Genomic DNA, 20037 nt, shown 5'->3' with positions numbered 1-20037 from the left:
TTTCGGTCTTTGTCTGCTGAGTCATCATTCTGAGTCCCTGTAACATCTTGCTTTCCTAGCTTTTAAACCAACAGCAGCAAACTGCTACCGGTAACAAGGATTGCATAAGACCTACTACAGTGACAGCTCGGAGCTCGACTTTAAAATCTCCCTGTTCAGCCTGACCAGAAAAAGATAAACATTTAAAAGGACCCTGTTTATCATTCAAAAGAAAGCTCCTGCTGAAATAGTCCTTAGAACAGTATAGCTGTAGAATACAAATAAAGTTCCATTCAATTTTCCTATCTCTTGCAGAGGTAAGATGTTAACTGAATTTTTAAAATAGGTCATTATCTGACCAAGCCCTTGTAGGCCTTTAACCATTTATGCTAGAATAATAATTCCTCCCCCCCCCCAAAAAAAACACCACACACACAACTACTATTGGTCTGCTTCTAGAAATCTATTTAATATTTGAGAAGATTGATAGGCATCGTCTGTCATCTTCCTGTTATCCTGAAAGCTTCAAACAGCTGAGGCCTATCCACTCCATATAAATACACCGATGACTCGCTAATATGTTGACAAATCTTTTATTGTTGCTTGAAGAAACAGTATGCTGCTGCCAGCATTTTATCCCTGCTTCCTTCCTGTTTCTTGTTGTACCCGATACTACTTCTACATTTATGCTTCGTTTGTTTACAGGAACCCTGCTGAACTCAGGCACCATAAACAATCATTTTGCAGTACAGTATCTAAGCCCATGTAGATCAGCAATGTTTGCTTTCCTCATCCTTGAGACGTACACACGCCCTCACTCTAACGATCTCGGGGTCATGAGTTTGAGCCCCTCATCAGGCAAGAGGATTCCTGCATTGCAGGGGGTTGGACTGGATGACCTTCGAGGTCCCTTGCAATTCTATGATTCTAAATAAAGTGAGGGGCAAGTATGCAAACAGTAACTATGGTGCCAAAAGAAGAGCAGCCCTAAACACCTGATCCTAGTGGACAATTCTTATTTTTTTTAATAGTGAATGAATTGCCTGCAGCATGATTCAAAGATGTGGGTAATTCTATTTTTCCTTGTTCAAAATTGCAATAGCGGTTCTGGAAACTATAAATGACTCTACTCCCCTTTCATGACAACAAATCCAGTAAAAAAAAATTGATTAAAATGACTGTCAGAAGAAAATAAAAACAGAGCTTTCCAAACTTTTTATGTTGGTGACACGCTTTTTAGACATGCATCATTTCGTGACACAGTAATTCAGTTTTACTAGCAAACCAGAGGTTGAACCAATTCATTTCCAGCCCTGGGAGAAGCACAGGGAGTGTTTTTATGACACACCTACACACTGCAGCTGACACATTAACTGGTTTGGAAAGCTCTGAAATAAAAGAAAAAAAGGTTAAGCTGGTCGTTGCATTCTGCATTTCTGCTGTCTACCAACCAAGAGATCAGGTGTGAAATGTCATAATACACAAAGGCCGGCTATTAATCCCATATCAAGACTAGAGTGTGTAGTTGTTTTCCACAAGGGAGAAATCTGTTTTTTCCTGCTTGCATGCAGAAGAGTAACATGCATGTCCAGGGAGTTTGGATGTTACTGTGAGAGAGTTTGAACATGCAACACCTGTTTTCAAGGGCAGTGGAGTTCATGCGGAAAACTGTGTTTGCATAGCAGTAAAAGTAATTGATACAGGATGCTGAATTGATCCTCAAGTTGGGCTGAGAAATGCGAGTTTCTTCTGACAGCATCAAAGGTAAATGGAACATTCTCTGGGTTCTAATTACAAGAGCTAGGAGATGAGACTGGGATGGAATTGGCCATTTAGTTTTTAAGATGACGAAATGGGAAAGGCAGAAATGCAGGCAGGATTCTTCAACTGATACCGCTGGCATGGATGGCTAAAGCATAAAATGCTCAGGATGTTTCCCCGTTGAGGACAGCCTTCCACAGGTGGGGAGAGCATCACAGCGCAGGGTTAAAACTAGAAGATGTATCTGGATTTAAAATGGGATTAGACAAATTCATGGAGGATAATACTACTAGTGGTTACTAATCATGATCAGTGCTATTTTTCTAGAAAAAGAGGTCCCAGGACTCGCCATGAACACCTCCCTTGTTCTCTTATAATGACAATGGCACCCACCTGAGAGGTGCTGGAACTCAGTTCCAGCGAGTTCCAGCTGGAAAAAAGCCCTGGTCATGATAGCTAAAAATGCTACCTCCATGAGCAGAGACACAATTGTCCCTGCCATTCACATTTACAGGACAGTTTATGGTAAGGTTACCAGATTTTTTCAATTAATCCAGGGACACTTTTCAACTTCCTACTAAAGAGATTGAATTTGTCAGGGGACTGAATTGTAAATCCGGGGACTGTCTCCGGGAAATGGGGACATCTGGTAACCTTACCGGTAGTTTATGGAGAATTACATATATCTTCCTAGAATGAGCGTTAATGAGTGCCTATGAGTAATAATTTCAAAGGAAGGAGCTATGTGACAGTGAAGCATTACTGTCCTATGAACGTTCAAATTTTTAGGAAGAACTCTCAGAAACAGGCAGTTAAAAGAGAGGCAAAACTGTTCAGTTGTAGGTTTGGGATTGTGCTGGCCTCCCTACCCTTTCCTGAGCCACCATTTGGAGCGGTAGGGGTGCCCTACTGGCCAAGCTACTTGATGCCCACTCACCTGAGCCAACATGGTGTAGTCATTAAGAGTGCTGGACCTGGGTGACCAGGGTTCAAATCCCCCACCCCCACCCCACTTCAGCCATGAATCTCACTGGGTGACCCTGGGCCAATGAGTCCCTCAGTCACTCTAACCCACCTCACAGGGTTGTTGTGAGAAGAAAATGGGGAGACAACACTAATTAATGGGTAGATGAACACTACCTTGAGCTCCTGGGAGAAAAGGCAGGATATAAATGTAAATAATTAAATACATGAATGAGCTCAGCCAACAGTGATAATATTTGGAGCTGTGGGGGGGGGCATCCTTTACAAAACTGAGCCCGTGAATATTGGCACAGAGTTTAAAGCACAATCCAACAAAGATAAATAAATTCTTTCCTACCCCATGGTAGGGAAAAAGCACCGGGCAAAACATTCCTGCATTGCAGGAGGGTTGGACTAGATGACCCATGCAACCTTTTCCAATTTTATGATTCTGTAATATGTCTCCCCAGTATTAAGTCTCTATAGCCACAGCTGATGCTGTAACTCTGCGCTCTCCCATTGTCTCCTGAGACAGGTGGATGCCAACAAATGCATTTTGTGCTCCCACTTTGTATTTTCAATGTTGTGAACAGCCCTGTGATCTTCGGGTGAAGGGCTGTATATGTCCTGCCCCAAGGCCCAGGCCTTCTTCCCCAAAAAGTGACCGGAAACGAAGCCAAAGACCTAAGAGAGACAGGCAGTTTTCTAAGAGTTTATATTTAAAGTAGATAAATGAGCAAATTAAATGAATTTGGATATGCAGCAGATTTGAAAAATAAATTTAAGGAGCAGCAGAAAGAGAAGGAAGTCAAACTCTGAAATGCTCAAATGACTGTAAAATTAATGAAAAGTATAAATTTGAAAAGTATAAATAAAAATCTTTATATATATTATCCTGGGAATGGAGAGAGAGAACCTCCATTCCCAGGACTACTCTACCACACCTCACCCTCCCCGGTCAGAGCGTGGAGCGTTCTCTCCCTTCGCTCCGCCCCTCTCTCCCTCCCTCCCTCCCTCCAGCTGCGCGCTCTGCGCATGCCCACTTCCCTCAGGCAATGGGAAGCGAGGTGTGGGGAAGGCGGCTGATTACTGAGCGGGTCAGCTGAGCTCGTCGCGTGACCAGGCCGGGCAGGCGGCGGCGGTCGGCCTCTGCCTGGACTGCGCGTGCGCGCGGAGGGTGGCTCCCCTGCCCGAGCGAAGATGGCGGCCTCCAGAGCCAGGCTCTGAGGGGAGGCGGCAGCGCTTCGGAGGGGTAGCGGCTGCAGCCCAGGAGGAGGAGGAAGAGGAGAAGCCCTCTCGGCAGGCAACTGAAGCAGCTGCGGGGGCTGCTGACTCGCGGCGCCCCTTGTCAGTGCAAGGCGTTTGGGGGGGGGGACTGGACGGCGCCGCTCCCCGGCCAGGTAAATAAATGGGTTCCCCCTCGGAGGGCACAAAAAAGAGACTGAGGGGAACCGGCGAGGGCTTTGCATGCAGTGGGGGGCGGACTTTCCCCCTTATTCATCCGAGCCAGTGACTTCTCTTTTCTCCCCACACCCAATTCAGTAAGCCCCCCCTCCCTATTTCCCCTCGGCAAATGCAGGTTGCAAATAAGGTGGGGTGGGGTGGGTTTAAAACAGGTGTCTAGCTAGCCCTCATTTCCGCATTTGCTTCAGGGAGGCTGGTACCCAGCTTGCAAAATCCCTCTTTCTTTTTTTTCTTTTCCTGTGGCCAAAGCAACAGGGGAGAAGCGGGCTATGCACTACTATAGCATGTTAACTGTTGTGTTTCCAAGCACAAATCCTGCATTCTTCCACAATTGTACCTATCAATATGTATGGAACGGTTCCCTTGGTTTGGGGGACACCCCCTTTGCCTGGCTGCCCCTGTGCTGTAAAGGTGGGTGGAAATTAAACAAAAAAGCTGACTATATCATTTTTTACGCCAGTCAATGAATTCTCTCCCCGAAAGACTGGATGGAGCCTGCAAGGAAGCAACAAGCTGTGCCAAAAACTTTCATGCTGTGCTGAGAATGTCCTGGCTAGAGTTAATCTGTGCCACAGCTTGTTGCTTCCTTGCATGCTCCATCCAGTCTTTCGGGGAGAGAATTGATTGGCGTAAAAAATGATATAGTCCGCTTTTGTGTTTAATTTCCACCCGCCTTAGAGTTTTCTTTAGAAAGGTGGTAAGGTATGTGAATTCTTGGGAGGTGGGCAGAATTTGTGCGCAATAGAATCATAGAATCATAGAGTTGGAAGAGACCACAAGGGCCATCCAGTCCAACCCGCTGCCAAGCTTCTGAATTGCATGATGCTGTGATTGAGAATTGCATCTTCAGTTCCATTTCAAATGGAAGTTCCACATCCAATATGTGTTTTGAATCCTGGGCTTGTTTTGTAGGGTTAGTAAGGGTGTTTTATATAATTCACCACAAAGCAGGGAGTACTTCTGCAAGGAAACGGCACTTACACTTGTGCACTGCAAGCCATGGCTTTTAAGAGACTCTACTTGAGAGCTGCTTTTCTCACGCTGAGAGCCAGAATGGAAAAGGAAACAATCAATATATATAATAGACTTTAAACAAGATGTTAATGTATGTGCTGTCTCTGGCATCCAGGAATTGATACTGTACAAATAATTTTAAAGCAATTCTGGAATGTCCCCCAGCTTCTGAGTAATTTGAATGCATGTTCACATGCATGAGTATCTGAGTAAATGTTTTTCCACTTACCATCATTTAATCATTAACACCCAGAAGTAAGCTGCTTTTTGTTTGTTTGTCCTTGTAATTCTTTATCTGCTGCATTTTCCCAGAAAGCCCACAACCCAGCTAATTTTTGAGGTAGATTGGCAAATAAAATAACTGTGGCAATTGGGCCATCTGGCAAGGGAGTGGCAGTATCTTTTAATTCTATACATAATTTGATGAATGCAGGAGCCCGTGTGGTTATTTTCTTAGGAAAGTATGCAAGTTAATGTGTAAAATGCGAAACCACAGTGTAGGTAAGGCAAATCAGTCTTTCTTCTGAATTATATGTATGCTCTGTTTTAAAGTTAATCAGATTGTAGTCAATTACAGTGGTTTATTATTAAATTTGTATACCACCCTTTATCTGAAGATCACAGGATGGTTCACAACAACAACAAAAATACAAGGGAACCCAAAATACATAATAAAAACAAGAAAGAAAACAAACCAATAACACGCCACTCACAAACACATTTAAAATGACATAGAATATTAATCAGCCCAAGGCCTGGTTATCAGCCTTGTAGTGTCAATGTTGAGTTCAAAGTCAGGAAAATAGATGCAACTTGGTAAAAATGATCAACCATTTGTCTTGATGCTACTAGTAGTAGGCCTTGGATTTCCAAAGTTTTAGCATCTTATTGGAAGCTTTGGTGGGTTTGTAGTGTACAGGGCAATCCTATACATGTCTACTCAGAAGTAAGCCCCATTGAGTTCAGTGGGCCTTAACAATTGGGTAAGAATGTTTGGAACTACAATCTTAAACATTTATTCCTTTATAATGGGTTCTGTGTGCTGGATGACCATTTCCATCATCCTTGGTCAGTATGGCCAGTAGTCAGGGGGAATGGGAATTGTGTTGTGGTGGCTCCCCATTTGTGGAATGCTCTCCCCGGGAAGGCTTGTCTAGTGCCTTCATTACATATGTTTAGGTCCCAGGCGAAAACATTTCTTTTCAACCAGGCCTTTGGCAGATTATCATTTTATGGCCCTGTAAATGTTTTTGTAGGGACGTGGGTGGCGCTGTGGGTTAAACCACAGAGCCTAAGGCTTGCTGATCAGAAGGTCGGTGGTTCGAATCCTCCTGACGGGGTGAGCTCCCGTTGCTCGGTCCCAGCTCCTGCCAACCTAGCAGTTCGAAAGCATGTCAAAGTGCAAGTAGATAAATAGGTACCACTACAGCGGGAAGGTAAACGGTGTTTCCGTGTGCTGCTCTGGTTCGCCAGAAGCGGCTTTGTCATGCTGGCCACATGACCTGGAAGCTGTATGCCGGCTCTCTCAACCAATAACGCGAGATGAGTGCTGCAACCCCAGAGCTGGTGATGACTGGAACTAATGGTCCAGTCTAATGGATGACTGGAACCTTTTTAATGTATTAGTGGGAAGAGGATTATTGGTTTGCCTTGGTTTTTGTATTAAGTATTTTGTGTTCTCATTTTGTATTTTTATGTTGTGAACCACCCTGCGATCTTCAGAAGTGTGGTATACAATTTAATAAATAATAATAGTAATAGTTCAGCAATATCCAACGATCCAAAGGTTAGTTGTCCCTGACTTATAACTAGTACAACACATTTGATATGAGATAATATTATGGACCTTTGTCCATGATTTCTTAGCTTTAAGGTTTTTTTGTTTAGAGACAGACAAATGCTATACTACACAAATGGCAATAATTCATTATTGATTTTCAAACTGACTGAGTCAATGGAAAAGTCATTCATCAACACTCCACCTTTCTGCTCTTCTTTTTTTCTTTCCTGAAACATTTTCCCTTCAAACAACCCCTACAGCTGATTTCATTTTGTTAGAATGGTTGATGCACTTAAGCAGCAAATATGCTGTGCGTGATACTTCCAACTTTACTGCACATCTTCAGATTAGTTAAAATAGCTGTCAAAAACATGTAGCCACTCATTGGAAGCTTGCATCTAATGAAAGATTTGGTGGAATTCAGTTTTACTTTGAAGTCACAATAAGTTACATTACAAATGTATAACCTGAGAGGTTGAAGGATGTGTGTGGAATTAGTATAATAGACAATGGGTGTTCTGCTTTACTTGAAAGAAATCAGATGTCTCAGATGTCTTGAAAGTCATGTTAGAGAGAGAGAGAGAGAGAGAGAGAGAATAGCATTACTTTTCTTCAAAGTGAGAATGTGTTAATTGCATGCTGGCTGTGGCGGCTGCTAACAATGAAATTGAACTTGGGAATAATTTGGTAGACCAGGTCTGTTAGTGGAATATTGCAACCAAGTTGCTTAGTGAGAGAAGCTGCACAAACTAATATAATTTTTGGATAGAAAGAAATTTGTGTATGTGTGTGCTTTCATTCTCAACTCATGGCTCTCTAAACTTCCACTGGTGTTTATTGAGCAGGTAGTTTTTAATAGAGCATACCTAATTGGTTCAGCTGTCTTGCCTGATTCAGTTGTTCCTGGGTCATCTGACTCAACATGCCGTGGGCCTTAACATTTTATTAAGTGCAACATTTGAGACTCCTTAGTTGTGCTGGTGCCTTCCTTTTCTTCTCCCTGTGACTGTCACTGTGCCACACACTCACATATGGCAGTTCTTATAGCATACTGTACATAACACTACTGTGCTGGTATCTTTCAAATTTGGGCCACCTCACTTGTTTCCCCTCGCTCGCTGGTAAAATCATTATTTCATCGGGCCTGTTGAGATCATTTTTATTTGTAATCGCTGGCATCACAGCATTTAAATGGATTTCAATGTGTGTTGTTTTTTTGGATTTTTATGTATTTCATTGTGCTGTTATCAGTTGCCCTTCTGGGCATTAAAAGGTGGGGTGGAAATGTAATTCAACTTCAATGTATATACAAGCTAAAGCATAATGAAGAGTTAAAACAGCCTTCATTTCTTGACTTCACGTGGCAGCTGATCTTTTAATTTCTTCTAAAGCTAGCCAATGGAAAATGAGTAGCAATTCACCATTATCAATATAAGTGGCATTTATTTAGGCTTAAAATATGAGCTCTTAATTGCACACAGTAATAGAGAAGAGATCAGAACTAAGATCATGGTTGGGTAGAGATGTGTGTTAGTGAGTGTATTCTAATTTTAAAACCCTAAAAAGGAATATTAATTGCACATATTGTTGAATATTATTTTTGAGTGACCCTTTGGGTTAATAACGTTAGGATGGAAATGATGGAAGTTATTATTTCATACAAATCTGATTAAATGGTTATATGATACTACACAGCCTGCCTGGCTCTTTGCAAATGACATTCTTTGAACAATAAAAGCTTGTGATAATTTTGCCCAGTGGCATGGAACAGCTGAAACATGCCTGTAGCTATAGTAGCAAAAAGTAATTGTAACCTAGTAACTTGTACCTGTATCAAATATATTCCTTACAGCCTCTGTTTACCTTAGTAGTATGCTTGTTCCCTCTTTCCTCCCCTTCTTCTATAAGTTATTGCATAATAAGTACATCATGTGAACATACTGCTAATCGTTACTGCCAAAGAATTGGATCCATTTCTCCAGATTTATGGGAGCAAAGTCTCTAAATAGATAAGCTTTGAGTATGAAAAGGCTGAATGGAAACTGTTTTGTCCCTTTACAGTATTTGAGACTTAACACTTATATTTTGCGGTCAGTAAAAATTTGTGGTAGTACTTGACTTTTCATGCACTTACACACTCAGCAGAATGAAGTGATAGAAGGGAAATACAGTGGTGCCTCGACTTACGAATTTAATCTGTTCCGAAGGCACCTTTGTAGGTCAAAAAATTCGTAAGTCGAAAAACACCATTGGAAATGCGATTTCCCATAGGAATGCATTGGAAATAGAAAAATTTGTAAGTCGAAGCAAACCTATCTAAAATTCATAAGTTGAAAAATCCCTATCTAAAACCGCCGTGGTTTCCTTTCAGATATCGATACATTCGTAAGTGTGTGGCCATTAGCCCCATTTGTAATTCAAAAAATTCGGTTGTCGTTCGTAGGTCGAGGTACCACTGTAGCAACTTCAGGTTGCAGTAGCAAATGTCGGATTTCCGGTGCGGGTGGGGGGGGGATTGAAATTTGCATTGCGTTGGAAAAACCTACAGTTTGCATTTTAAAAAATCTTTAGCTTGGGTGGCTAACCTGTGACTCAGTTAAGGCAGAGCTGTTGTTGTTTAGTCGTTTAGTCGTGTCCGACTCTTTGTGACCCCATGAGAGGCAGAGCTACAACTCCCATAATATCTTTACCATTTTTTCTATTGACTAATGGTGATGGGAGTTGCAGTACAGCATGTTTCCCTTGTATTTAGTGAAGAAGCCTAAAAACTTTGAAACAGTCAAGTTTGCCTAATATTTGCAGTTGGCACCCCATTCTTTGTAACTAATGAACTTAAAGAACTTGGAAAAAAGAGCGCTGGAAGATTTTCCACGCCGTATCACTGAATGCAGATAAGTGATCAAATTTTGACTGCTCCTCTGTGCTTCTAACCCTGCAGATAGAAAACAGTACAGCAGACAAAAGGCTGCACTACAATGGTTGCCCTTGATATGCTACATTTATCTTTGCAGGGAGTTCTTTTGTACATGAGGAGGTATTCAAAAGTGGTTTGCTGCAGCTGTACCTTGAAGTGGTACAATCCCTTTTAACACATAATTGTGTAGTCTATGTGAAGCTGCTTAGTAAAGAGATGTGAGAGAACTCCTGAACTATTGTCAGTCGGGGTCCCTTGGCTAATAGTTATTCAACATTTTGAGTAACAAGCAACCCCTTTAGCAAACTGTATTGTGTATTCAGTAGAAAATCTATTTCTGTTCTGTGGCAAATTGCTTTTATTAATCCCAAGCATATTTTGTTACAGGTTCTGGCACAAAATGAATATAATTAGGGAAAATAAAGATTTGGCCTGTTTCTACACAACTAAACATTCATGGAGGGGAAAGTAAGTAGCCTAGTTTATTTTATTCTCCAGTTTTGAGTTTTGAGGTGGTAATGACATACAATAGCCTTTCTGCTATCCATCTGTGAGTTTTCAAACTGGTCTGCTAAAATTTATTTGAATTGGAATATGCTAATAATCTAATAATCTCTTTGTGATTATTCATAAATAGCACTGGTCTCCTAAACAGCTTATTTTTATGTAAGGTTATGTTTCAACAGAATTTATTAGTTTCAGGACATGTTCACACAATCTGTTGTTGAGTGGTCAGTTTATTAACTGCCTCCTATACATTTATGAACTAGAGATTGATTGATTGATTATTGCATTTCTATGCTGATTTGCATTCAAATGAATCTCAAATACAGTGGTGCCTCGCTAGACGAATTTAATTCGTTCCACGGGTCTTCTCTTATAACGAAAAATTCGTCTAGCGAATCCCATAGGACTGCATTGAATTTTTTTTGAAGTTTTTTTTTTGCCCATAGGAACGCATTAATTGAATTTCAATGCATTCCTATGGGAAACCGCGATTCGCTAGACCAATTTTTCATAAAACGAATTCGTCTAGCGAGGCAACCTCCACTCGAAAAATCCTTTCGTTAAGCGGAAATTTCGTTAAGCAGGGCATTCGTTAAGCGAGGCACCACTGTACAGTGGTACCTCAGGTTGCGGACCCAATCTGTTCCGGGATGCCGTTCGCAAAGTCCGCAACCTGAGCAGCGATAGAGCGCATGCGTGAAAGTGCAATAGAGTTATTCTGTGCATGCGCGAACCGCACAGAACAATTATGCGCACATGGCGGAACCCAAAAGTAAACACTTCTGTGTCTGCCATGTTCGCAACCTGGAAAAATGCAACCTGCAGCGGACGCAACACGAGGTATGACTGTAATAACATAATAGAATATACAGTGGTCCCTCGACTTATGAACTTAATCCATTCCAAATGCACATTCGTAGGTTGAAAAGTTCGTAAGACGAAAAGCGGTTTCCCATAGGGAAAAAAAATATTCAGAAAAATTTGTAAGTCGAGGAAACCGCATTTAAAATTCGTAAGTCGAGGAAACCGCATTTAAAACTGCCAACGGTTTCCATTCGGATGTAGAAAAATTCGTAAGCATGCGGCCATTTGTCCCGTTCGTAAGTCGAAAAGTTCGAGTAATTCGTAAGTCGAGGGACCACTGTAATAGAATATCACAAATGCAACATAAATCGTAAAATAATTAACAAATAATCAATGAAGCAATTACAATTTATAAAACTATTAACAAAACAACTACTAAAAATAAGCTAAATATCACAATTACAGCAAAAGTCATATGATAAACTAATCAGTACAGCATTTAGTATCTTAAGACCAATATTATAGAGAAGTAACTACACAATATACTAATATTTGACTCCCTTTGAGTATTAATACATATTGTAGCCTATCTGACACCATCCATGCACAAGAGGGAGGTATCAGCAGTTTTGGGGAAACACCAACATTTGCAGAACAACAAAACCTATTTAGTGGCTGGGAGGGTACCCTTAAGAGAGCGAGGAGAAACCCCAAACAGCTCAGTGTGGACTGAGCATGCTCAGTAGGCACAGAAGGCTGGGTGGGGTAGGGTGGAAAGGGGAAATGGGAGAAAAAATACATTGAAAGAAAGCATGAGTTGGTGACTGGAACTCTGGAGTGAAGTGCTTCAAACTGCAAAATATTGTTGCAGGTCTCATACAACTATAACCCCACATATTTGCTCTGGCGCTGCTTCTTGCAATGGCTGTGTAATCCGCGTTGTGATACAGCAGCGGCGAAGCAGCTTTTGGGCATCCCATTTCAAACTTCTGCTTGCCATCAGAGTATATTCAAGGGTGGGATCTCAAGTTTCATAATTAATGCCTAACTTCTATTGCTTAGAAACATGCCGAAGTGGGCAGGGGATAATTTTCCTTGCCCCAGATATTGGTGAGTCATGTTGATGATTCACCTGGAAGAAGCTTCATGAACGTTTATGGCTTATTTATAAAACAAAAGCGATTTTTGCTGCAATATTTCTCTCCTAAGTCTGCAGTTTCCCTTAATGTCTTGTTTCTTGTTGGTATGTTTTTTAGGTATAAGCGAGTCTTTTCAGTCGGAAGTCATGCCATCACGACATACAATCCTAACACATTAGAAGTTACGAATCAGGTAATGCCAAATACATAGTAACTTCATGAAAATGTATTATCTCCAAAGCTGGATTGAGTTGGTTTATATGCCAATCCTATTGAGAGAAGAAGGATGTTCTAACTTACGTCACTTGGTATATGCTCAGATTAATTACCTCATGATATCCTTCAAACATGCCGTAAGATAACTGGTTGGGATAATAAAGGTATATTTTCCCCATCCTTTCAATGTACATTTCTCAACAATATATGGATTTCCATCCATATTAAAGGTAAAGGGACTCCTGACCGTTAGGTCCAGTCGTGGGCGACTCTGGGGTTGCAGCACTCATCTCGCTTTACTGGCCAAGGGAGCCGGTGTACAGCTTCTGGGTCATGTGGCGAACCAGAGCAGCACACGAAAACACTGTTTTCCTTCCTGTCGGAGTGGTACCTATTTATCTACTTGCACTTTGATGTGCTTTCGAACTGCTAGGTTGGCAGGAGCAGGGACCGAGCAACAGAAGCTCACCCCGTCGCGGGGATTTGAACTGCCGACCTTCTGATCGGCAAGCCCTAGGCTCTGTGGTTTAGACCACAGCACCACCCGTGTCCCTTTCCATCCATATTAGTGGAATGTTAATATTAATGTGGAATCAAGTAGTGCCATTATTTGGAACCCAGGAGTATATTTTTGGTGCCCTGTAGCAGATAATGAAGAATAGTTGTTGACCTTGATTAAATGAAATGTTATGTTTAGTTGCCTTAAGTTTGTACTCTCTCCAAATGCTTTGTGGGGTTGATCTGCAATTTGATAGTAGGGAGTAAAAGAATTTTAAAATTACCAAGTGTAATTCTTTAGTTTTCTTGTCTTATATCAGATTGCTTGATGTCCCTGCTTGGCAATGATTGTTGTTGAGGAGATCCCAACAATTGTTGAGGAGATGAGGAAATCTGAAGGACTATAGACTTAATCACAATGAGAAATGTTAGTTTTCTGATCTTTGTCATTTCACCTGGATCTTTGAATGCCTTCTCATTACGGATTTCTTTTTCCTTTGGTGCCATGACTGAGTACAGAAATGCTGAATATGCAATACCTAGGACTGTTGGTATCAAAAAGTTTAATATGAATAAAAATGAAAATAGAATACTTTTTTTAAAATTTAGAGTTGGCAGTCTGCCTTGGGCAGCCAGATGCCTAGGGCGTAACTATCACATTCTCATTAAATATGCAGATTACTGCAATGTCTGACACTAGGGGACACACTGGAGGTGTCTGTGTGTCTTGCAATTGTAGAGTTGGCTAATTAAGGGCAATGAATTTTGGAATTGGTTTCTGTGCCTGATACTGGGAGTATGGGACAGAGTAGCAGTTCTTTATCACAGTGTCAGTGACTAATGGTCTCCCTACCTGGGCTGTTGGACGTTCTGCGCTTGAGGTTCTGCTACGAATGTTTTCAGAGGCATCAATGGTCTTCTGTTTTCACAGAACGTCTAAACTTGGAGCACCTTAACATCTCTTGTGGGTCACTTGTAGGTTATTAGGATGGGATGCAAGCAATGATTTATGGGTAACCAAACAATCAATGTACATAGTGCCTAAGGTTGAGAACAAACAGCTATCACCCAGTGGTTTAAAAATCTCACTGCCTTTTATGTATTTGAATGCATAAAATGATGTTTGGATGCTGAAATATAACTCCCTATACTAATTTAAATCAGGACTGATGGAATACGTACTGTTTGAAGTTAGTTGGCAATGGTTTGTTTGTTTTTTAATATTATAATTACTTATTTTTCTCTTTCTGTTTGCCCTCCCTTTTTGTTTTCAATATACCACGTGACAAAAAAAATCTGTGTATACTTTTGAGTCATTTATGTTGGAATATGAATTTATGATATTATGGTGATAATTATGGAGCATTCTCCAACTCTGATCTTTTGGTTTAGTGGCCTTATGGAGATATCTGTAGCATCAGCCCTGTTGGCAAAGGACAAGGAACAGAATTCAGCCTCACGTTTCGTAAGGGAAGTGGAAAAAAGTCTGAAACACTTAAGTTTTCTACAGAACACAGAACAGAACTCCTCACAGAAGCCCTGGTAGGAAGCTTCTAGTTCTAAAAATCTGAATTCCTAGCTACCTTGCACTCTTTATTGCTAACTGTAACGTAAACGTAACGAGGAACATTCAATTTCTGCTGGATGCATGATTTTAGTGCAATATGCAACACTTGCTTGCCATTTTTTAATTACTGATAACTCTCAGGACAGCAATTACACCTTCACCAGCTATACTTTGGAGCCAAGCTATAGGGTTGTACTAAAACAACAAAGATCAAAAGGAAAATAGACACCTAGTGCTCTCACAAGTTTGCAGTGGTATGTAATAGATGGGCTGAATAGCAGTATTTATGCTTCTGCTTATGCAAGTTCTTTCACATGCAGAACATTTGGTTGCCTCCAACAAAATCATGCCATTTGTGCAGTGGAACATCCCTTCACCACATGACCCCCAATCCGTTAGGGAGTGTATGGGGAACCCCCAGAGAGGATTTTGGGGGCACAGAGGGAAGAAGAGGATAGGAATCTCTGGTGTAAAGGCAGAAGTTCTTGCACAAACCGGATGAATTCGTTGGATAAAACCTATTATCTTTGGATTTAGTATGCTCTAGTATGAAGTATGAAACAGCCCTCCCATTAACTGGAAGCTCCTTCTGTGAGTTGAAGGGTCCAGTTTTATGTGCTTGAACTTGAATTATCTGCAAAATAGTTCACGGTAACTTGTTTGGTGTGCTTACTGCTCATTCTATATATATTTTTCCCCCTCCCTCTTTTCTGCCCCAGAGATTTAGAACTGATTTTGCTGAAGGAAAAATCACAGGAAGGGCAAGTATCTTTTGTCACATTTTTTGGTTTGTTTGTTTTTTAAAAAAACCTTGTCTTATAATTTTGCTTCCCTTCAAGGCTGAGGCATTTACAGGTCATTTAGTTGGAGTGGGGAAATACTTCCCCCCCCCATTGCCAAATTGGCAAGTAAATGCGCTTTGTGTGTGTTTCTATACACTGTGCATAACTTGTTGCCTTGGGATTGTGGAAGGGAGGGTGATGGGACTCTGGCCTTTGCTGCCAACCAGAAAAGCAAGGGCCATTTGGAAGTTCAAGGGCCAGGAAGTACACCACGGTAAGGCAGAGACTAGACTGGCTCCAGCCTTTGGCGAAGGAAGAAGCAATTGCAGAGCAACTGGCTGCCTGCTAGAAATAACTCTTCTCCCAACTTCCAGCTGCTTTGGGATTGCAATAGTGAGGGGGAAGTGCCATATTTTTCCATCTATAAGATGCCCCCATGTATATATTTTTTGGGGCTCAAAATTAAGAAAATGTGGGGGGGAGATTGCCCCCGTGTATAAGACTACCCCCCCTTTTAAAACATTTTTTTAGTTTTAAAAAAAGAACCTAGTCTTATGCACAGAAAAGCCAATATAAGTCATCTGCTCTGATGGGGCAAAAAGAAACCTGCTGCCATTGCTATATGTACCTTTCATTTCACTCAAAGCCTTTAATCCTCCTCTTTTTAGATAAAATTGTCACCCATTTGAAGACTTAAGGGGGCTGGGTAACTTTTAAATTGCGTTAACGGCATTCAGGATCATTTGATCAGAAGTTGGAATAGAAATATTAAAACGACTTTTGAAATGACTCTACGGCCCCCCGGGCCGGATGCGGCCCAATTGGCCTCCCAATCCGGCCCGTGACGACCCCCGCCGCCCGCACGCACGGCGCGGCGGCGATCTTCAAAATCTGCAAAAAATTGCCGAAAATCCTTTATGTGCATGCGTATGGGCCTCTCCCGACCCAGAAGAGGTCATTTCCGATGCACTTCCGGGTCGGGGGAGGGCCATACGCATGCGCACAAGCGATTTTTTTCCGACCGTGTGCGCATGCGCACGGGCACGCACTCCCCCACCCTCCGGCCCGCTGCGCGCGCACTCCCCTACCCTTCAGCCCGAAGCCCAGTAAGTCTGGGGACCCCTGCTCTAGACCTTCATGGGCATTGTGTCGTCTTTTCATGTTCTACTCATTTCTTGAATTAATTGTAATGGGAATAATCTGCTAGAGATGTATTGAGTTAGAGTCGTTCAAGTTTCAGCATAAGAAATGACATCGGCCTGACATCCTTCCTGCCTTGTGACTTGACAGATTTTGGTACTCTTGTCAAATCTATGCACTGAATGAAATTTAAATAAAAATTACCACCCTTAGATTTGTGAACATTAGTAGCCTTCTTAAAGTGCATGCTTGAATAGTGTGTGGTTTTCACAATGTTGCCTTGGTAAGTGTTGTGTAAGACTGAAGTCGAAAATATCTAACTTTCTTTGTAACTATTTTCTACTGAAGTAGCTTACACCATGTGGTGTTTTTTTCAAAATTATGAACAGCATAAGAGTTTCTTTTACTTCCTTCCATTTTTACTTAGCTTATGTGTGAAAAAGGGAGCTTTCTATTCTTCTGTTTAATTTTATGAAGCAATTTAAGGTTGCATTTCCTTCTTGGTCAATGCAACTCATTGTCATGTTTCACAGCATTCAAATCAGCCTTAAATTGCTCATCTTTTTTGGAATTGAACATCATTAATTCATGTTAGTAAGAGCAGTTTTTCATATGTTAATTTTTCCTCAGTCACAAAACATTTTAAAAGTAAACTAGGTGTGTTGGCCCATGGAAATGGTGGAGGGGACAATCCAAAATGCATATTTAGGCAATACCTTTATATGGCTAACTAAAACATAACCAAAAAATGCATTTGCGGAGGAAATGTGAAATTTTCATGTACTTTGTTGTGACAATGGCGTCCATACATAGTATTTCACAGCATGTACATGTTCACAGAAACCACTGTTAATGCCGGTTTTCCAATATATTATGCATACTGCATATACATAGAATCAAATGATGAGCCCTATGAGTCCATCATGCAGCAATCTATATATGTATGGAATGTTGCTTCTTACACACCTGTAATCTTTGTGGCAGGAATACAGTATATGAAGAGAGTCTGATGTGCTTGTTGGATTTGCAGCACTGAAAATATAGTTAACTGCATGTGCTCAGAAAATATTTTTGGACGTCTGTTCTTCTGCTTTCATATTAAGTAACTGCTCCCCTAAGTTGTGATACTGTATTTGTGTGTGTGTGTCCGTGTGTCCGTGTGTCCCCGTCCCCTCAGTGTCCTTACCTACCACTTTCCTTTTCACAGAGATACAACTGTTATAAGCATCACTGGAGTGACACAAGAAAACCTGTAATTCTAGAAGTCACTCCTGGAGGCGTTGACCAGATTGATCCTGCAACAAACAAAGTCCTATGTTCTTATGACTACAGAAATATTGAAGGATTTGTTGATCTGTCTGATTATGCTGGAGGCTTTTGTATACTTTATGGTGGATTTAGTAGACTAGTAAGTATCCTAACATTACAACTTCACCTATGCCTAAATTAAGACACCAGTAACCTTGAATTCAGTAGACTTGGTTTATTTGGCAAGGCCAGAATGTTTATCTGTGCGCTGTGCAGAGAATCACCTCCATTTTCCTATCCTGTATCTTCCAACATTCAGCTTTATTGAATGGACTTGTGTCCTGGTCTCTTGATAAAGAAAAAAACCATCACCACCCTGTGAATAATCGTATGCACCTCCTTCATGTCCCTCCTTATTCACATTTTTTTCTAAACTAAAAAGCCCCAAATTTTGTAGCCTTTTCTCATAGGAGAGTTGTCACAATGTCACATCCTCTCAGTCATTTTGGTTGCCCCTTTCTGCATGTTTTACAGATGTAGAACATTGGTTTTGAGGTGTATTCCAAGTGTGGTTGCATTGTGCATAATTCCCTAGGTCTTTGAGCTAGAAAATACAACTGGTCCTTAGCAAGATTATTTTGTTCAGCTGGTGACCAGACAGTTGAGAGAAGATGATAAGCTATGAATTATTTCATACTAATTGCTATTCACTGTGTTCAGTTTGACAAATTCTGTTGTATTCACTTTCGTAGCTCTTAGGAACTTACTGAAGTCTCTTGAATTTTTCAGCATTTGTTTGCTTCTGAGCAAAGGGAAGAAATTATTAAAAGTGCAATAGAACATGCTGGCAACTATGTTGGCATTTCCTTGAGGATAAGGAAGGAACCTTTGGAATTTGAGCAGTATTTGACACTTCGCTTTGGAAAATACAGCAATGATGAATCTATTACTTCTTTAGCAGAGTTTGTGGTCCAAAAGATATCTCCTAGGCATTCGGTAAGGCTTAAAGATGTGAATACATTATTTGAGTCCTGAACTGGGGGGGGGGAATCCCTTTTGTGTGCTTCTGCATCCCGCCAGCCCCCCCACACACACACACACCTTGCCCAGTTTTTTGGAACTTGAATTGTGTGTTTCTTTGTGTGAATATGTAAAACTTCTATGAAGAATGTGCACAACTATTAGTGTTATCCTTAAAATTATTATTTTTAAATGAATTTTTGACACATCAAATGGCTAGGATACAGAGAAGAGGAAGTAGTTAAGTAAGTCCATGGGACTTTACATGCTCCTTTGTGGACAGCAGCCATCCATCCATATCCCACTACATTTGAGAATTGTTTCCACAGAAGATGGTGGTATGTCGTGGTATGCAGTTTCAAGGGGAAAAGTGAAAGTTGCATTAGGCTAGGCCATATCCCTTGCATTAGCTAAGGAGCTATTGATTTTTAACATCAAATAGTAAAATATGGGGGCAGTAGACATAGTATGATGATGCAGTTGTTCTATGCATTGCCTGTAACTACTGTATCTACTTCATTTTAATATTTTTGGTTTGGTTTGGTTTGTTCTTCTTCTTATCTTGTATATTTTTATTTGTACTTCTATGCTGTGAACCACCCAGAGATCTACGGATGAAGGGCAGTATACAAATTAAATGAATGAATGAATAAAAATTTAGAAATTCTATCAAAATTGTTAATTAAAAGATCAGTTACACTTAGGCTTTGATTATGATTTTTTCCCCAAATGGAAAGAACTGAGCTTCCATCTTTTTATATTTTAAGGTAGATTGGCAATTGCCATTCATTCTAGGAATATTTTTTTTCTGAGTCACATAATGAACATTGGTGGTACTGTCAAGATTAAAATATTACCTTTGCTGGGGATTTGTACCCACTTTTAAAAATTATTTATTTAATTTGTATACTGCCCTTTATCTGGAGGGCAGTTCACAGCGTGAAAATGCAAAACCAAAGCGCAAAATGCATATTTAGAACAAGAACCAAACAGACCAATAATCCCCCCCCCAAAACACATTTATTAAAAGGGCATAGAATGTTAATCAGCCAAAGGCCTCATTGAAGAGGAACATTTTCACCAGGCATCTAAAGATGTATAATGAAGGTGTGAGGCGAGCCTTCCCATGGAGGAAATGTAAGAACAGGGCCTCGGAGGATGATCTCAGGGTCTGGGTAGGTTCATATGGGGAGAGGGGTAAGCAATAGGATCATGGCCATTGGGTTGAATCAAGGCTTAGT

At 40.9% G+C, this 20037-nt stretch overlaps 1 protein-coding gene across 3 annotated transcripts in view; it reads left to right on the top strand.

Moving 5' to 3' along the window:
- The first annotated feature begins 3860 nt into the window (after positions 1-3860).
- DNAJC13 (DnaJ heat shock protein family (Hsp40) member C13) overlaps positions 3861-20037 on the top strand; it is a 60432-nt gene continuing 44255 nt past the window's right edge. For all 3 annotated transcript variants that reach the window (XM_060280635.1, XM_035129327.2, XM_060280636.1), the window contains exons 1-7: positions 3861-4103; positions 10263-10343; positions 12443-12518; positions 14432-14581; positions 15326-15367; positions 17736-17936; positions 18566-18772. In XM_060280635.1, the coding sequence (XP_060136618.1) occupies positions 10276-10343; positions 12443-12518; positions 14432-14581; positions 15326-15367; positions 17736-17936; positions 18566-18772 (744 nt within the window). In that variant the 5' untranslated portion in view covers positions 3861-4103; positions 10263-10275. The remainder of the gene's footprint in view (positions 4104-10262; positions 10344-12442; positions 12519-14431; positions 14582-15325; positions 15368-17735; positions 17937-18565; positions 18773-20037) is intronic.

This window comes from Zootoca vivipara, chromosome 12 (genome assembly GCF_963506605.1).
Source record: "Zootoca vivipara chromosome 12, rZooViv1.1, whole genome shotgun sequence".
Lineage (NCBI taxonomy): Eukaryota > Metazoa > Chordata > Lepidosauria > Squamata > Lacertidae > Zootoca > Zootoca vivipara.
The sequence above is the reverse complement of the archived record's forward strand: the minus strand, read 5'-3'. Positions and strand labels throughout refer to the sequence as shown.